The 19,244-nt window shown below is 36.4% G+C and overlaps 1 protein-coding gene across 6 annotated transcripts in view; it reads left to right on the forward strand.

Moving 5' to 3' along the window:
- SCAPER (S-phase cyclin A associated protein in the ER) overlaps window positions 1-19,244 on the forward strand; it is a 492,749-nt gene that overhangs the window by 119,186 nt on the left and 354,319 nt on the right. For all 6 annotated transcript variants that reach the window (XM_067754830.1, XM_067754870.1, XM_067754881.1 and 3 more), the window contains exons 7-8: window positions 2,852-2,968; window positions 11,783-11,943. In XM_067754830.1, coding sequence (XP_067610931.1) covers window positions 2,852-2,968; window positions 11,783-11,943 — 278 coding nt within the window. The remainder of the gene's footprint in view (window positions 1-2,851; window positions 2,969-11,782; window positions 11,944-19,244) is intronic.

Genomic DNA, 19,244 nt, shown 5'->3' on the forward strand with positions numbered 1-19,244 from the left:
TCACATGGAGCTACAATGATGCCTTTTTACCCAGAGAAAACAGGCCTAGGCTGCCTCTTTCCCTTAGATTTAACCTTGGTTCAGTCTCAGTGAGTGGAACCGTCCTATAGAGAACGTATCTTTTATCCCATCCTAGTGTATCAGCCCCAGGGGGAAATCAAGAGAGTGAAGGAATCCCAAGAGACAAATCCAGGAAGTCTTGATTCCCAGGAAACCAAATTCAAGGAAGCCATGATATGTTGATCCTTTTAATATTTTTTTCTCACAATGAAAATTTTTTACTCTGTCCCTGGGTGGATCAAGCCTAGTTGTCTTTGTAACAAGCAGTTTCGTCTTTACGCCTTGGTAATAGGTGATTAGATTGGGCAGGGGTGGGGGGTACATTCCTTCACTGGGTTGAACCAAGTTAAGAGATCATCACGCTGATTTGTGATTGGTGACTATATTGCCCTTGTAAAGATAATCAGAGGAAAGCAATTTCAAAGAAAATGGAATAGATGTACAGAGAGAGGCAGAAATGAGAGAAATCATGTGGTCTTTGAGAGTTTAAGAGTGTTGCTTTAAAGCCTGCCTCTTCCAGGTGGCTAATCATGAGCCACCTTGAGGATGTTTGTATTTTACAGTTTGTATCCTTACAATAAGTCTTTATTACTTTTTTCTTTTTTATTTAATTTGATGGAGTTCCTGTTCCTTATATCCAAAAAGGGTCTGTAATATAACCATTAGTGCATTAAAAAAGCTAACTAGATTTATTTTCTTGCTTGCAAACTCCAAGCTAACAGTGGCTATGTTGAAGATTGTATTGAGAAAGCTTGTGAGGCCACGTCCAACAGCTATTCATATCCTACAAAAATATACTTGAGGCAACTATTTATTTATTTATTTATTTATGGCTGCATTGCGTATTTATTTATGGCTGTGTTGGGTCTTTGTTGCTGTGTGCGGGCTTTCTCTAGTTGCGGCGAGCGTGGGCTACTCTTCGTTGCGGTGCGCGGGCTTCTCACTGCGGTGGCTTCTCTTGTTGCAGAGCACAGGCTCTAGCCGCATGGGCTTCAGTAGTTGCGGCACATGGGCTTCAGTAGTTGTGGCTTGCGGGCTCTGGAGCGCTGGCTCAGTAGTTGTGGTGCACGGGCTTCTTTGCTCCACAGCATGTGGGATCTTCCTGGACCAGGGCTCAAACACGTGTCCCCTACATTGGCAGGTGGATTCTTAACCACTGTGCCACCAGGGAGGCCCTGAGGCAACTCTTTTAACTTACGTACTTATCAGCATTTCTCCTTTTTGCCTCCTGAGGCAGCTCCCAGATATAGAAAACAACCTTAAATTTCCTGTAGATGGCATTATCCATCTTTCATTCCTCAAATCATGCATCAAAATTTATTTCACGCAGACTTGAAATGTAAATGTAAAAACTGATGTTGTACATGCTTAGAAAAGAAAGTATAAATATTTATATATTTTTATTGTGGGTAAGGACTTTGTGAGACAAAGGCAAAAAGCACAAAGGAAAATATTGATAGGCTTGATTTAACAGGAAGAAAATATGCCTTTCTACATAAAAAAATAATTACAAGTGAAATAGTTATGTCATCTATGTGACAAGATTTGTAGCCATAATAGTAATAATAATAGTAGTAGTAGTAAATGATTACAAATCAATTAGAAAATGATGCAAGTATCAGTGGATAAAATGGACAGTAGATACCAATGTACAAATCCCAAAAGATGAAGTTTAAATGGCTGGTGAAAAAGTTCAGCCTCACTTGTAATGATAGTAAGTGTATTATAATTTAAAAAACAAAAGCAAATACCATTTTGCCAGTGAATTTTTTTTTTCAACTAAACATCTTTATTGACATCCTTGTAGGAAAAAGAACTCATCAAAGACTGAAACTCTAGCACGGGAGTCAGCAGACTTTTTCTGTAAAGTGCCAGATAGTAAACATTTTAGCCAACGAAAATTCTAAGACAAGATACCAACTACTGGCAACGTTAAAGTAAAATGGGTACTTTTCATCTGGTGGAAGTGTAATTTGTTACAACCTTTCTGAAAGGCAATTTAGCAATAAGTTATCAAAAGCTTTAGACTTTATTTGGATAATCATCTATCTGAATTTTCTTGTTTTCTAACAATAAATTTTACTTTTTAATGGGAAAAAAATCACAATCACTAGATTAAATGGAAAGTAAGAGGCAAGGAGATTTGGGGAGTTATGGAGGTCTGATTGAGGGCATAAGGATAAAGAAGATGTTGCTTCGGAAAAAACATTTTAGTAGAGATTGTGCATCCTATCAGCTGATTGGTTGTGGGGCCAGTGAAGAAGGAGGAATAGTTAGCTTTTATAGCAAAGAGCAGTGAAATGTCTATGATGTCACTCTCACAGGTGATTAAGAGGTAGAGGACGAAGACTTCATATTTTCCTGTGTATTCTACATTTTAACCCTCACCACTGTATTTCTGTCTTGATCTCGGTTCTACACACTTAGCTCTCCAAGGATATTAGACACAAGCAGCCAGAATTAGTACCATTGCCTTTTTAATGTGTTTTTAGCTGGGTGTATGGAAGCTTTTAAAATATAAGTAGTTTATATCCTGTCTTTGTAACCCCATAGCCCTTTTTTAGATAATTATGGTTATGCTGCTATGCTGTAGTGGGTGGAAAATCCTGGACCATGCATCATCTGGGATTACTTACTGGTAATGTGGTAACTTTCTGGAAAACAATGCACTAGGGAAAAATTGTGACCTGCTTACGTTTTCATGCACTAACAACCAAGAGAAAAGATGAGATTACCCCTCCCCCTGCCACCCCTTTTCTCTGTTAATCTGCTGTATGTCTTGAATTGGCAGACCAACTTCATTGGCATGGGAAGTAAAGAAGATGTCCCCAGGACGTCATGTGATTCCAAGTCCGTCAACAGATAGAATAAGTGTAACGTCAAATGCTCGAAGAAGCTTAAATTTTGGGTGAGATGAACTCAAAAAAGCCTACTGAGGCTTGCATTACAGTAAATAATTTTTTTGTGGGTAATATAGTATTATAAAACTGGTATTTCACTATAAATATATCCATGTATATGTTTTTGTTTATGTTTGAAATTGTTTGAATAAAAAGTTAAAAAAATCCAGGAGAGTAAAGTTTAAGTTTCAGGAAATGTTGTATATTCAAACATAATTAGGATCCAAAAATTAAAACTCATAAACATATTTCATGCTAAGTGATTTGTAACATCAACTGGCAATTTCTTTCACAACAAATGATCTAAATATATCATTAACTGTGTTACCCATATTATCATATGGATTACATCTTTATACATTATAATCTCATCAACACAGTTTTATAATTATTGTTTTATGCAGTTGACTTTTATATCACATACGAGAAGAAAAGGGTTACAAGAAAAAATAAGTTTGTATTGTCTTTTGAATTTACCTATGTAGTTACTTTTAGTGGTCCTCTTTATTTCTTCATGTGGATTCAAGTTACTGTCTAGTGTCCTATCATTTCAACCAGAAGAACTCCCTTTAATATATCTTATTGGGCAGGTCTGCTAGTGACATTTTTTCTCAGTTTTTGTTTATCTGAGAATATCTTATTCTTCAGGTTTTGAAGGATAGTTTTGCTGTGCATAGAATTCTTGGTTGAGAGTCTTTTTCTTTTAGCACTTTGACTATGTCTTCTCACTACCTTCTGGCTTCCGTGGCTTCCGGTGAGATATAAACTGTTATTCTTATTGGGAATCCTTTCATGAGATGCCTCAGTTTTCTCTTGCTGCTCTCAGAATTCTCTCTTTGTCTTTGGTTTTCAGTAGTTTGACTATGAGGTATTTAGGTGTGGATCTCTGAGTTTATCCTACTTCAGGTTTGTTGAGCTTTTTGGATTTGTAGATGAATGTTTTTCATCAAGTTTGGGAAGTTTTTGTCCATTATTTCTGCAGATATTCCTTCTGTCCCTTTCTCTCCTCTGGGAATCCCACTATACCTGTGCTGGTAATCATGATGGTGTTCCACAGGTCTTTGAGACTCTGTTCAAATGCCTGCATTCTTTTTCTTTGTGTTTCTTGGGTTAGATAGTCTCACTTTACCTGTCTTCAAATTTGCTGTTTTTTTATTTTGCAAGCTCAGTTATGCTGTTGAGCCCCTCTGGTGAATTTTTCATTTCCATTATTGTACTTTTCAACTCCAGAACATCTATGTAGTTCTTTTTTATATTTAATCTCTCTTTATTGATATTCTGTATTTGATGAAATGTTATCATACTTTATTTTTAGATGTGGTTGCCTTTTGTTCTTAGATATTATTTGAACATATTTATAATAGCTCATGTAAAATCTTTGTCTAGTAAGTCCAAAGTTCAGGCTTCCTTGAGGACCTCTTTCAGTTACTGTTCTTTTTGTGTGTCTGTGAGTAAGCCATACCTTCCTGTTTCTTTGCATATCTTTTTTTTTTGTTGTTGTTAAAAACTGGATATTTTAAATCATATAATGCAACAGCTCTGGGGATCAGATTGCTACCCTTTCCAGGATTTGTTGTTGTGGCTGTTTAGTGGTGGTGGTTTTATTGCTATTTGTTTGTTTAGTGACTTCCTTGAACTAGTTTTATGAAGTCTATGTTCTTTGTCATGTATAGTCACTAAAGTTTCTGCTCAGTTATCTTAGTTGTCAACTAATGATTTGACAGAGGTTTCCTTAAGTGCCTTGAATCAGTAAATCACCTTGAACCAGTAAATCTCCTAGCTCTTGTCTGGTCTTACATGTGATCACTATGTCTTCGGTGCTCTGGAGTTTACAATTCTGCCTTTACTGTCAGTTCCTGCTTCCTCAGAGCCAGGTCAGTCAGAGGTGAGAGATTAGGGAAGCCCTGAGGCAACTCTTTTAATTTAAGCACTTATCAGCATTTCTCCTTTTTGCCTCCTGAGGCAGCTTCTCCAACTTTTCCTTTTAAGTTAGCCCCTGTTTGCCCAAAATGCTATTCACAGCTCTGTCAGCTATGATATTGTTCATCACAGTCATCACTGTTGTTTTCCTTAAATTTCCCTGGCAAAATTTGTTTTTAAAGACGAAAATTTGTTTGGACTTTAGTTCTTTAGAGTGAGTCTTAACATTTGATGTGTAGTGTGAGGATTGGTGAGTAGTTTACTTGGTCAGTTATCTTTCTTCTGTTAAAACTTACCCTTTATTCATGGCTTCTTACTGCTCCCCTCACTGCCCACCCCACCCCACCCTACCCCACCGTGTCACAGTCATTTTTATCTCTTGTTACTGCTAAACCTTGCATATACTTATATTATTAGATTTTCAATGTGTTAAAAATATTTTTTAACATCTTTATTGGAGTATAATTGCTTTACAATGGTGTGTTAGCTTCTGCTGTATAACAAGGTGAATCAACTATATGTATACATATATCCCCATATCCCCTCCCTATTGCGTCTCCCTCCCATCCTCCCTATCCCACCCCTCTAAGTGGTCACAAAGCACCAAGCTGATCTCTCTGTGCTATGCAACTTCTTCCCACTAGCTATTTTACATTTGGTAGTGTATATATGTCAATGCTACGCTCTCACTTCGTCCCAACTTACTCTTCCCACTCCCCATGTACTCAAGTCCATTCTCTACATCTGCGTTTTTATTCCTATCCTGCCTCTAGGTTCATCAGACCTTTTTTTTTTTAGATTCCATATTTATGCATTAGCATACGGTATTTGTTTTTCTCTTTCTTATTTCACTCTGTATGACAGAATCTAGGTCCATCCACCACTACAGATCAATTTCTTTTTCTTTTTATGGCTGAGTAATATTCCAGTGTATATATGTGCCACATATTCTTTTTCCATTTCATATGTCGATGGACACTTAGGTTGCTTCCATGTCCTGGCTATTGTAAATAGAGCTGCAGTGAACATTGTGGTACATGACTATTTTTGAATTATGGTTTTCTCAGCATATATGCCCAGTAGTGGAATTGCTGGGTCGTATGGTAGTTCTATTTTTAGTTGTCATCTGCAAACAGTGACAGTTTTACTTTTTCTTTTCGGATTTGGATTCCTTCTATTTCTTTTTTGTCTCTGATTGCTGTGGCTAAAGCTTCCAAAACTGTGTTGAACAATCTTGGTGAGAGTCAGCAACCTTGTTTTGTTCCTGGTCTTAGAGGAAATGGTTTCAGAGTTTCACCATTGAGAACCATGTTGCTGTGGGTTTGTCATATATGGTCTTTATTATGTTGAGATAGGTTCCCTCTGTGCCTACTTTCTGGAGCATATTTATCATAAGTTGGTGTTCAATTTTGTTGAAAGCTTTTTCTGCCTCTGTTGGGATGGTCATATGGTTTTTATCCTTCAATTTATTATTATGGTGTATCACATTGATTGATTTGCATATATTGAAGAATCCTTGCATTCCTGGGATAAACTCTACTTGGTCATGGTATATGATCCTTTTAATGTGCCATTGGATTCTGTTTGCCAGTATTTTGTTGAGGATTTTTGCGTCTATGTTCATCAGTGATATTGGCCTGTAGTTTTCTTTTTTTGTGATATCTTTGTCTGGTTTGGGTATCAGGGTGATGGTGGCCTTGTAGAATGAGTTTGGGAGTGTTCCTCCCTCTGCTATATTTTGGAAGAGTTTGAGAAGGATAGGTGTTACTAGCTCTTTTCTAAATGAATTCTCTAGAATTCGCCTGTGAAGCCATCTGGTCTTGGGCTTTTGTTTATTGCAAGATTTTTAATCACAGTTTCAATTTCGTTGTTTGTGATTGGTCTGTTTATATTTTCTATTTCTTCCTGGTTCAGTCTCGGAAGGTTGTGCTTTTCTAAGAATTTGTCCGTTTCTTTCAGGTTGTCTGTTTTAGTGGCATATAGTTGCTTGTAGTAATCCCTTATGATTTTTTGTATTTCTGAAGTATCGGTTGTTACTTCTGTTTTTTCATTTCTAATTCTGTTGATTTGAGTCTTCTTCTGTATTTTCTTGATGAGTCTGGCTAATGGTTTATCAGTTTTGTTTATCTTCTCAAAGTACCAGCTTTTAGTTTTATTGATCTTTCTGTTGTTTCCTTTATTTCTTTTTCATTTATTTCTGATCTGATCCTTATGATTTCTTTCCTTCTGCTAACTTTGTGGGTTTTTTGTTCTTCTTTCTCTAATTGCTTTAGATGTAAGGTTATGTTGTTTATTTGAGATGTTTCTTGTTTCTTGAGGTAGAATTGTATTGCTATAAAGTTCCCTCTTAGAACTGCTTTTGCTGCTTCCCCTAGGTTTTGGGTCATTGTGTTTTCATTGTCATTTGTTTCTAGGTATTTTTTGATTTACTCTTTGATTTCTTCAGTGATCTCTTGGTTATTTAGTAGTGTACTGTTTAGCTTCCATGTGTTTGTAATTTTTACAGTTTTTTTTCCCTGTAATTGATTTCTAATCACATAGCATTGTGGTCAGAAAAGATACTTGATACGGTTTCAACTTTCTTAAATTTACCAAGGCTTGATTTGTGACCCAAGATATGATTTATCCTAGAGAGTGTTCCTTGAGCACTTAAGAAGAAAGTGTTTTCTTTTGTTTTTGGATGGAATGTCCTATAAATATAAATTAAGTCCATCTTGTTTAATATGTCATTTAAAGCTTTTGTTTCCTTAAATATTTTCATTTTGGATGATCTGTGTATTGGTGGAAGAGGGATGTTATAATCCCCTACTATCATTGTGTTATTGTCGATTTCCCCTTTAAGGCTGTTAGCATTTGCCTTATGTATTGAGGTGCTCCTGTGTTGGGTGCACAAATATTTACAATTGTTATATCTTCTTCGATTTATCCCTTAATCATTATGTAGTGGCCTTTTTTGTCTCTTGTAATAGTCTTTATTTTAGAGTCTATTTTGTCTTACATGAGGATTGCTACTCCAACTTTCTTTTCATTTCCATTTTCATGGAATATCTCTGTCCACCCCCTCACTTTCAGTCTGTATGTATCCCTAGGTCTGAAGTGGGTCCCTTGTATATAGCATATATACGTTTCTTGTTTTTGTATCCATTCAGCCAGTCTATATCTTTTGGTTGGAGCATTTAATCCATTTACATTTAAGGTAATTATCGATATGTATGTTCCTATTACCATGTTCTTTTTATTTTAACATCTTTATTGGAGTATAGCTGCTTTACAATGGTGTGTTAGTTTCTGCTTTATAACAAAGTGAATCAGTTTTACGTATATATATTTGTTCCCATATCTCTTCCCTCTTGCATCTCCCTCCCTCCCACCCTCCCTATCCCACTCCTCTAGGTGGTCACAAACCACCTAGCTGATCTCCCTGTGCTATGCGGCTACTTCCCACTAGCTATCTGTTTTACGTTTGGTAGTGTATATAATGTCCATGACACTCTCTCACTTTGTCACAGCTTACCCTTCCCCCTCCCCGTATCCTCAAGTCCATGCTCTAGTAGTTCTGTGTCTTTATTCCCGTCTTACCCCTAGGTTCTTCATGACTTTTTTTTTCTTAGATTCCATATATATGTGTTAGCATACGGTATTTGTTTTACTCTTTCTGAATTACTTCTCTCTGTATGACAGACTCTAGGTCCATCCACCTTACTACAAATAACTCAATTTCATTTCTTTTTATGGCTGAGTAATATTCCATTGTATATATGTGCCACATCTTCTTTATCCATTCATCTGTTGATGGATCCTTAGGTTGCTTCCATGTCCTGGCTATTGTAAATAGAGCTGCAATGAACATTTTGGTACATGACTCTTTGAATTATGGTTTTCTCAGATTATATGCCCAGTAGTTGGATTGCTGCATCATATGGTAGTTCTATCATGTTCTTAATTGTTGTGGGTTTGTTATTGTAGGTCTTTTCCTTCTCTTGTGTTTCCTGCCTAGAGAAGTTCCTTTAGCATTTATTGTAAAGCTGGTTTGGTGGTGCTGAATTCTCTTAACTTTTGCTTGTCTGTAAAGGTTTTAATTTCTCTGTTGAATCTGAATGACATCCTTGCTGGGGAGAGTAATCTTGGTTGTGAGTTTTTCCTTGTCATCACTTTAAATATGTCCTGCCACTGTCTTCTTGGTTGCAGAGTTTCTGCTGAAAGATCAGCTGTTAACCTTATGGGGATTCTCTTGTATGTTATTTGTTGCTTTCCCTTGCTGCTTTTAATATTTTTTCTTTGTATTTAATTTGTGATAGCTTGAATTATTTGTGTCTTCGCGTGTTTCTCCTTGGATTTATCCTGTATAGGACTCTCTGTGCTTCGTTTACTTTATTGACTATTTCCTTTCCCATATTAGTGAAGTTTTCAGCCATAATCTCTTCAACTATTTTCTCAGTCCCTTTCTTTTTCTCTTCTTCTTCTGGGACTCCTATCATTTGAATGTTGGTGCATTCAGTGTTGTCCGAGAGGTCTCTGAGACTGTCCTCAATTCTTTTCATTCTTTTTTCTTCTGATCTGTGGTAGTTATTTCCACTATTTTACTTTCTATGCACTTATCCATTCTTCTGCCTCAGTTATACTGCTATTGCTTTCTTCTGGAGAATTTTAAATTTCATTTATTGTGTTGTTCATCATTGTTCGTTTGCTCTTTAGTTCTTCTAGGTCCTTGTTAAACATTTCTTCTGTTTTTTCTATTCTGTTTCCAAGATTTTGGATCATCTTTACTATCATTACTCTGAATTCTTTTTCAGGTAGACTGCCTAATTCCTCTTCATTTGTTTGGTGTGGTGGGTTTTTACTTTGCTCCTTCATCTGCTGTGTATTCCTCTGTCTTCTCATTTTGCTTAACTTACTGTGTTTCGGGTCTCCTTTTTGCGGGCTGCATGTTCGTAGTTCCTGTTGTGTTCGGTTTCTGCCCTCAGTGGGTGAGGTTGGTTTAGTGACTTGTATAGGCTTCCTGGTAGAGGGGACTGGTGCCTGTGTTCTGGTGGGTGGGGCTGGATCTTGTCTTTCTGGTGGGTAGGGCCGCATGCGGTTGTGTGCTTTGGGGTGTCTGTGAACTTAGTATGATTTTAGGCAGCCTCTCTGCTAATGGATAGGGTTGTGTTCCTGTCTTGCTAGTTGTTTGGCATGGGACATCCAGCACTGGAATTTGCTGGCCGTTGGGTGCATGTGGGTCTTAGCATTGAGACGGAGATGTCTGTGAGCTCTCTCACCAATTGATATTATGTGGGGCCGGGAGGTCTCTGATGGTCCAGTGTTCTGTATTTGGCTCTCCCACCTCAGAGGCTCAGGCAGGAGCACCAAGACCCTGTCAGCCACACAGCTGGATCTACATCACAAGAGCAAGGAATAGAAAGGGCTCCCTCAGGACTAAAAGCCTCACTGTGGACCTCCTTGCTGGGTCTCTGCAACATATAATCCTGTATGTCATAAGCTGATGGCAGGTCCAAAGCATTGCTCTCCTGTGACTGGCTACTGGAGTGGCTTGCTGATTTGCCTTATCCACCCCACGACAGCAGCTGCCTCAAACCCTCAGCGTGTTAAAATTTTTAATGTTTGTTTACTCTTTGTACTTATATTATGACCTTCTTTAAGGCAAGATGTTTGTCATATCTTCTCTATCACAAGCATCTGGCATTGTATCAATACTTGACCCTTACTAAGAGCTCATAAAGTGTTATTCAGTAGAACCAGTTTTTTGCTTTCATATGAAATTATTAGATAATATTGCCTTAGGTGAAGGTTGATGGACTTTGGAACCTTATAATAATTGGACCTTAGTGGAGTGGGGGAAAGACATATAAGCAAATAAAACCAAATGTTTTTATATTCTATCACCAGTTTAAGGGAAATTTCCCTGTAATGCAGTCCATTAGTCTGTGGTTCAGAGTATTGTATAGTAAATGGTTTATTTTAACCTGGAAGTCTTTAATGCATGCATAGTAAAGGTTCTCATACTGATCTCCATGTATTGTGTCATTGGATTAATTGAGACTCTTTATTCTCATTGTAAAACATGTTTAAGCATGCTGAAAGATTGTGGCTTATAGGCTTACTTTAGTATATATGCGCAATTCTGTTCTTCCTGGTTGAGTTAAATGCTTTAGACTATGCAGTTAGTTACCAAACTTGTTTACTCAAGTTGTCTATATAATAACTCATAACTTAAATATTAAGTAAACCACTAAAATGTGAGTGTAAAAGAGTCATTGTTTCTGTGAAAACTAAGATAAGTTTTTGGAAAGCTTTCATAAAGTGAACTGTTAAAGTTTTGCTGTCAGATGAGTGGATAGGACAGCTGTGAAAGATTGGGGAAATTATTATTAAAACTGAGGAGGATTGTGTACTAAGATTATTTAATAGGTGTCACTAAAGTATCACTCCATTTTAAAGAAAACAAAATTGGACATTGTCAATGAGGCATCATGTATGAAATAATATACACAAAAAAAGCCTGTTTTAATAATGCCTACATTGATAAATTGGCAAATTAATGCACATTTATATTAAAAGTTATGAGTTTTAAATGAAAATAAAATTTTAAATAAAAAATACATGCATTTTTTTAAGATTCCCCATTTAACTGAAATTTTCTTTTAAACCAATCTGGTGAGAGCTTTTTTGTTATATTTGTTCCCATATAATATGTTATGGTATATTAATGAAGTATTAGAAGAAGATAAATTTATGAGTATATTTGCCTTAAATTGCTGTGGTAGTATGTTATTCTATATATGTGGATACACACACACACACACACACACACACAAAATGCATTTAAAATTTAAATATATTAACTATATTTTTAAAATTTTAACTTATATTTGATTTATTAAATGCTGTCATTTTCTCCATAGGGGTTCACCTGGCACAGTGGCTGCTCCGCGTCTGGCTCCCACAGGTGTCAGTTGGGCTGACAAGGTAAAGGCTCATCATACAGGCTCTACTGCTTCTTCGGATGTAGCACCTGCCCAGTCTTGCCCACCAATGACAGTGCAGAAGCCTTCCCGCAAAAATGGCAAGTGACTTTGAATCAACCTTTGTATGTATTAGACAAGTAGATTTATGTGAAGATATTTATTTTATTTGAATTTGGTGCTAATAACATTATATATTTATCTTTGTGCATCATTTATATGATGTTAATTTGCCTTAGTTAAAATCATAAAATCATCTTAACTGTATGAAAACTTTTGGATGTCATTCTAGTCTCAGGTTTGCCCTGTGTAAACTTTAAGGAGAATGATATCTTTTGTCAGTTCATTTGTAAGTAGAAAAGAAATAAAGTAGTTCATCTTATAGGTAGTATACACTTTAAAATGTCATGTCAGTACTTCATTTCATTAATGTTTAAATATTGTTTGGGTACTAAAATAATATCATGTGTTTATCTTTACTCACATATCTGTTTTCCATACCATCAGAATAATAAAGGGGCAAAAATAAATAGAAGGGCTGTAATTCTGAAGACTCATCTGAATTGATTCCATAGGAGTTTCCTTCATAAATCCAGAGTGGATTTTTATACATCTTTAGAGGCTTAGATTTTAGAGTGATAGTAAGTAATAATGAGTTTGTCTTATTAGTTAAGGAACAACTTGAGAATACTGCTTTCTTTTCTATTCAATGAAGGATCACTTTGGAGTTTTTTGGTTCATAAAGAAATGTTTTATTGGATATAACAAAGGTATTGCCACCTTTGCATTATTGATGTTGTTGCGCTGTTTTTCCATTTTGGTCTCAGTAAGTGCTATTGGCTTATTTCAGATACATACCTTACTTTTATGGAATATATTGCCCTTGCTTTCTCCATTGAGAAAGTAGAAAATTGAGAGTTGGTATGAGTTCTTTCTTAGGAAAAGGTAGGAAAATGTGGAATCATGAAGTTTAGTGTCTGTGTCTTGAAAGTCTGAGAGAAATGTGTTAAAAAATCAAAACTGCAAAAGAACTTAAAGGAATTATAGTATTAGCATGTATCATGGTTTTGTTTAAAGCAGTACTCTCAGATTATTTATGAGTGTGACCCGTTTGGTTGAAGTGAAATGATAGATCTTCATTATGACTAGGCTTAAAAATACTCGTTAATATACCAAGGAATTTTGTTTTTGACCACTTTGGTTTTCAGTTGTGGGGTTTTGATGCACTGTTTTGCACAGTGAATTATGGTGTATATCTTAAGTAATTTATAATTACAGTAGGTATAGTACTCAAGTTTGTAATGATATGCTATAAAATTGATTTTTGTTAAAGATGATAGAGTGAGCACATGCAGTTACTTTGCTTTTTCCCCAGACTCAACTAAAATGATATGAAAGGACTTAAGGAAAAAGAGACAGGAGAAGAGATGACATGAACAAATTTTTGAAAGTTGGAAAATAGCAAGACCAGTTGTGACATTTGAGTAAGCTAGCTGAATCCTCAGCTCAGGGGGTGGGCAAAACTGTCAAGCAATCCAATTTGATCCACATAACTTCCAAAAGGATCAGAAATTGGTGGGAGCAGGTATCTCTGGAAGTGAGGGTATAGGTAGGGATTATAAGAAGAATCTCGAATCCTCCCCACTTCCCCATAACTCTGAATAGTAGGATGAGAGTAGATGTATCTCTCTCACCCTACAGAATATTGGAGGTTTAGTTTCTAGAGAAGGTACAAAAGATGGTATTTGACCTGAGAGATACCAGACACATTGGAAGGTGGGGGTACTGTATTGCAAACAACGAGACTAAGTAGAAGACTATGGATAAAGATAATGTTGAGATACCTCAATCTTGCTTCCACTTCAAGCCCTCTTCTACTTGAACTGCCAGGTTTCCAGATCAAGAGAACCGACACCTGAGGAACACATCCAAATCTGATATAGATCATGAGATATTGGTCTTCAAGTGTGATTCTCTAATTGATGAATGTCTGGTAGTCTTGGAAGACTTAGGCAATCTGAAGCCAGATTGTGGCCTGTGGTAGATTGTCTGCAAAGATGGGTGTGAACAGTTTCTCTCATCCCTGTGCATGCATGCCACTTCCACTGTCAAGTGGTAGATTCTGTTTTCCCTCGCCTTAAATCTTTGGTTGGTCCTGTGACTTGATATAATCAATAGAATGTATCTAGAGTGAGGTTTGGTAAATTCCCAACCTAGCTGGTAAGAGGGCTTGCAGCTTCAATTTTCTCCTTGTTGGAAGCCAGCTACCATGTAAAGAAGCCCAAGATAGGCTGCTGAATAATGAGAGACCATGTGAAGAGAAAGTGGCCCGGAGAAGAACTTAGTCTCAGCCAGTAACTAGTATGAAAGATTTGGACATGTGGTGAAGCTATCATGAATTCTCTGGTCTCAGTTGAACCACCCTTGCTGACACCATATGGAGATGAGATGAACCCCCTCCTACACCTCCCCCCACCAAACTGAGCACTCTTCAGATTCCTGAGTCAAAGAATTGCATGGAAATAACATAGTATTTTAAGATGCTAAGTTTTAGACTTATTATATAAAAATAGATACTGGACTATCCACTATTTGAATAACATGGATTATAGAAAGATAAAGGAAAAGGAAGAAGTCATGAAATAATTAAAGGAAATTTTGTTTAACAGAAAGATAATAAGTTTTTAACCAAAAGGGCCCATTAAGTGCCCACTATAATGGATGAAACTGCAGTGACATCAGAACATGTTGGGAGGGGCTTCCCTAGTGGCGCAGTGGTTGAGAGTCTGCTTGCCAATGCAAGGGACACAGGTTCGTGCCCCGGTCCAGGAAGATCCCACATGCTGCAGAGCGGCTGGGCCCGTGAGCCATGGCCGCTGAGCCTGCGCGTCCGGAGCCTGTGCTCCGCAACGGGAGAGGCCACAACAGTGAGAGGCCCGCGTGTCGCAAAAAAAAAAAAAAAAAAAAAAAAAAAGGTGGTAAATTTATGAGTACTACAGGCGATGAGAGGCTCTAAAAAATTAGAGAAAAGAATCAGTTTGTATACAAATGACCAAGAATCAGAATGACACCTGCTTTTGCAGAATTATCACTAGAAGCCACAAGAAAATTGAGCAATGTCTTCAAAATTCTGGAGGAAAATAATTTCTAAGCTAAAATCCTATGTCCAGCCAAATTATCCATTAGATGTGAGAGTAGATTAAAGACATTTTCAAACATTCTAGGTCTCAAAAGATTTTTAACTCTATGGACACTGTCACTACAAGAGGGAGCCAGTACAGAGAAGAGGCAAAGGTAATAATTCTGTGGTGGTGATCCCAGGATGATTGCTGCGTAAATGTCTAGATAGCAGCCAGTCCAGATTTTTTTATGGTCACAGTGCCCTGGAAGGGAGGAATCCAGGAAGATAAATGAAATTCTTAAAACAACTAATGTGTTTACCCACACTGAGAAGAGATTTAAAATTTAGGAGAGTTGGGATTGAATTAATTCTAAGTCAGTAGAAAATACTGAGGCTATATCATGGAGAGAAAAGAGAGAGAGAGAGGAGAATGCAGAGAAGAGCATAAGAGGCACACCTGTAAGTGGAGTCTGAAGGGATGGAATGAATGGTACAAAAGCAACCTTTGAGGAGGTAATCACTGAAGATTTCCCCAAACTGTCAAAAGATACTGTCTTATATTCAAGAACCACTATAAACTCCAACTAGGAAAAATATAAAACAAATCTCATCTAGATGCAATATAATAAAAATATTAAAAATCAAAGAAAGAGAAAATCTTTGCAAGTAGTCACAGCTTTAAAAAAAAAAAAGACTTTTAAAATGAGCAAGAGTCAACTTATAGCTGATGAAAGCCAGATGGCAGTGGAATGAGATCTTTAAGGTGCTGAAAGAAAATAACTGGAGAGACAGAATTCTGCATCCAGCAAAAAATAACCTTCAAAAATGAAGGTGAAATAAAGGTAGTTCTAGATGAATAAAAATCGAGAGAATTTGTAGTCAGACCTACACTAAAAAAAACCACAGAGTTCTTCAGATGGCAGGAAAATGATTCCAGATAGCATCCCAGAAATGCATGAAGGAATGAAAAAAACTAGAAGGAATAAAAATGCAGATAACCTTAAATGTGTATTGACTGTGTGAAACAATGTCTTGTGGAGCTTGACATATATGTAGAATGAAAATTTATGACAGTAACCCAAAAGATAAGAGAGGAATAAATGGAGTTTATATTTTCTAGGTTCTAACATTGTCTAAGAAGTTACAGGAGTGCTCGTTTGCATTAGACATAAGTCAACGCTGTGTTATAAATTCAGGAAAACCACAAAGAAGAATAAACGAATGTTCAACTAATAATCTTTTTGATCAATCCAAAAGAAAGCAAGAGGAAAAAAAGAAACACAAAACACATAAGACAAATCAAAAAAAGAATTATAATGTAATAGAAGTAAATGTATCAATCCCTACATTAAATGTAAATGGTCTAAATATTAAATTTTAAAAATGAAGATTATAACACTTTTAAAAATAGGGGCTTCCCTGGTGGCGCAGTGGTTGAGAGTCCGCCTGCCGATGCAGGGGACACAGGTTCGTGCCCCGGTCCGGGAAGATCCCACATGCTGCGGAGCGGCTGGGCCCGTGAGCCATGGCCGCTGAGCCTGCGCGTCCAGAGCCTGTGCTCCGCAACGGGAGAGACCACAGCAGTGAGAGTCCCGCGTACCACACACACACACAAAAAAGCCCAATTGTATTCTGCTTATAAGAGATACACCTTCAATATTAAAATGTAGAAAAGTCAAAAGGAAAAGGCAGGGAAAGATATTCTATACATACCCCATTCAATTCAAAGCTAGTATTGTTACCAGATGAAATAAGAGTAGCCAAGCAACATTTTAGAGATTTTTAAAAATTATTAAAGGATCATTTCAACAGAGAGATAAAGTAACTCTAAATTTATATGTACATAACATATCTTTAAAACATATAAAGCAAACCCTGACAGGACTGAAAGGAAAAATTGAAAAAAAGTCTATATTTACACTGGGAGATTTTACCATAACTGTCTCAAATGATAGTACCTGTAGATAAAGATCAGTAAAGATCAAAAATATCTAAACAACCTGATTAATGAACTTGACATAATTGATATGTCTAACAACTAATGCTTTTTTTTTTCCATTTTTTTCCCTTTTGTTACTTCAATCTGGAAACTTTTTACTGATATGTCTTCTAGTCATTCTGCTCATCCTCTGTTCTGTATGTCTAATCCATATTTTCTTGAACATATTAATAATAGCTATTTTAAAAATTTGTGTCTGAAAAGTAAAATGTTTGAACCATCTGTGAGTTCGTTAGTTTAAAAAACAGTTTTGGGGCAGTTTAGAGTTATTTTACTCTTTTTGATTAGGATGCCTCATATTTAATTGAATGTTTAACATTGTATACTAAAAGTTATAGAGACTTCTTCTAAAAATATATAGTTTTTTATGGCAGTAAGGTAGAGAACAAGCAGAACACCTTAATCCTGTCAAGGTTTGCCTTGAGGTTTTATTAAAGTTGATGTGTTTTAGTTTTTTCTTGTTCCTTTTGGAGTCTCAATTGAAAACCTGGGGTGCTTGCCAAGACCACTTCATTCCTGAGTTCCAACTTTTATTTCCTCGGCACCATACAGTTGCTACAATATCTGCTTAGTTCATTAGCATCCCAGCTGCTGTTTTCTGCTGGGTGTCTTGGAATCTTGCCCTGTATATGCAAAGCTTAGCAGTTGTCAGACTTCTTAGGGGAAGATTGAATGCAGATTCTTTTGGCTTACTTTCCTGCAGTTTCCCCCTCTCCAAGATTTTTTCCCCTGAAGCCCCAGTTTCTTTAGACTCATCGAACTCCAATATCTGACTTAGCTAGATAGGACTGCTGGTTTCTGCTAGAACTCACTTTCCTACACTGTGAATTCCAGCAGTCTTCAGGGAAAATTCTAGGGTGAATGTGGATCTCATGTTGTTGTCCCTATTCTCAGGAATTGTAGTTCCTCAAGTCTTGCCTATACTGGTTGCTTTCCAATGCCTTTAAACAATTCATTTATATATTTCATCTAGCTCTTGTAGTTCTGTTTGGCAGGAAGAAGATTAATTTTAATACAGGCTACTTTGTCATGCCTGTAAGTCCAAATACATATTCAAGCACACATGGAATATTTACCAAAATTGACACAGTAAACAAGTTTCAACAACTTTCAGATGATTGAACTTATTCTGCCTGTCTTAACACAGTGGAATGAAGTTAGAAATTAATTACAAAAATGTAGCTGTACAATTTTCAGATTTTTGGAATTTTGGAATATATATCTGAATAATCCATGAGTCAGGGAAGAAATCACACTGAAAATTAGAAAATGTCAGTTGAATAAGAATGAACATTTGAAATCTTTGGGATTAGGGTAAAGCTATGCTTTGAGGAAATTTTCTAGCTTCAATTACACCAATTAGAAAGGAGGAAAACCTAAAATCCATACTCTGTCCATCTCAAGAAGTTAGAAAAGAACAAGCTAGACCCAGGGAATATGGAAGGAAAAATACAGGTGAGAATAGAGAAAAATTAACAAAACCAAAATGTAGTTCTTCAAATAGACCAATAAAATTAACAGACTTCTAGTAATACCAAGAAAAAAAGGAGACAAGGCCTAGCACCAGGAATGAAACAGGGGCATTGGCACAGATCCCCAAAATATTAAAAAGAAATTCTGAGCAATATTATACACTAAATTTAGAAATTTAGAAGAAATTAACAAATAACTTGAAAAACATAACAAAAATTGCATAGCAAGAATTAGAAAAACTTGAAGGAATGTATAAGTATTAAAAAAATGTGAGTTAATAATGAAACATTTTTTCACAAAGAAAATTCCAGGTCAAAATGGCTTCACCTGTGAATTCTTCCAAACATTTTAGGTAAAGATACATTCAATCTTAAAGAAACTCTTCCTCAGAATAAAAGAGAGATCATTTTATAACCTTAATATCAAAACCTAAAAAGGATATTATAATAAAACATTTTCTCTTGAACAGTGAACAACATATTAGTGAATTAAATACAGCGATAAATAAAAATGATAACAAATCACAGTCAGGTTGGGATTATTCCAGGGCTTTTTTTTTTTTTTTTTTCTTTTTTCCTTTAATATCTTTACTGGAGTATAATTGCTTTACAATGTTGTGTTACTTTCTGTTGTATCACTATATGCATACGTATATCCCCATATACCCTCCCTCTTGCGTCTCATTCCCACCCTTCATATCCCAACCCTCTAGGTGGTTGCAAAACACCGAGCTGATCTCCCTGTCCTATGCAGCTGCTTCCCACTAGCTATATTACATTTGGTAGTGTACATATGTCAGTGTAACTCTC

This window comes from Pseudorca crassidens, chromosome 1 (genome assembly GCF_039906515.1).
Source record: "Pseudorca crassidens isolate mPseCra1 chromosome 1, mPseCra1.hap1, whole genome shotgun sequence".
Lineage (NCBI taxonomy): Eukaryota > Metazoa > Chordata > Mammalia > Artiodactyla > Delphinidae > Pseudorca > Pseudorca crassidens.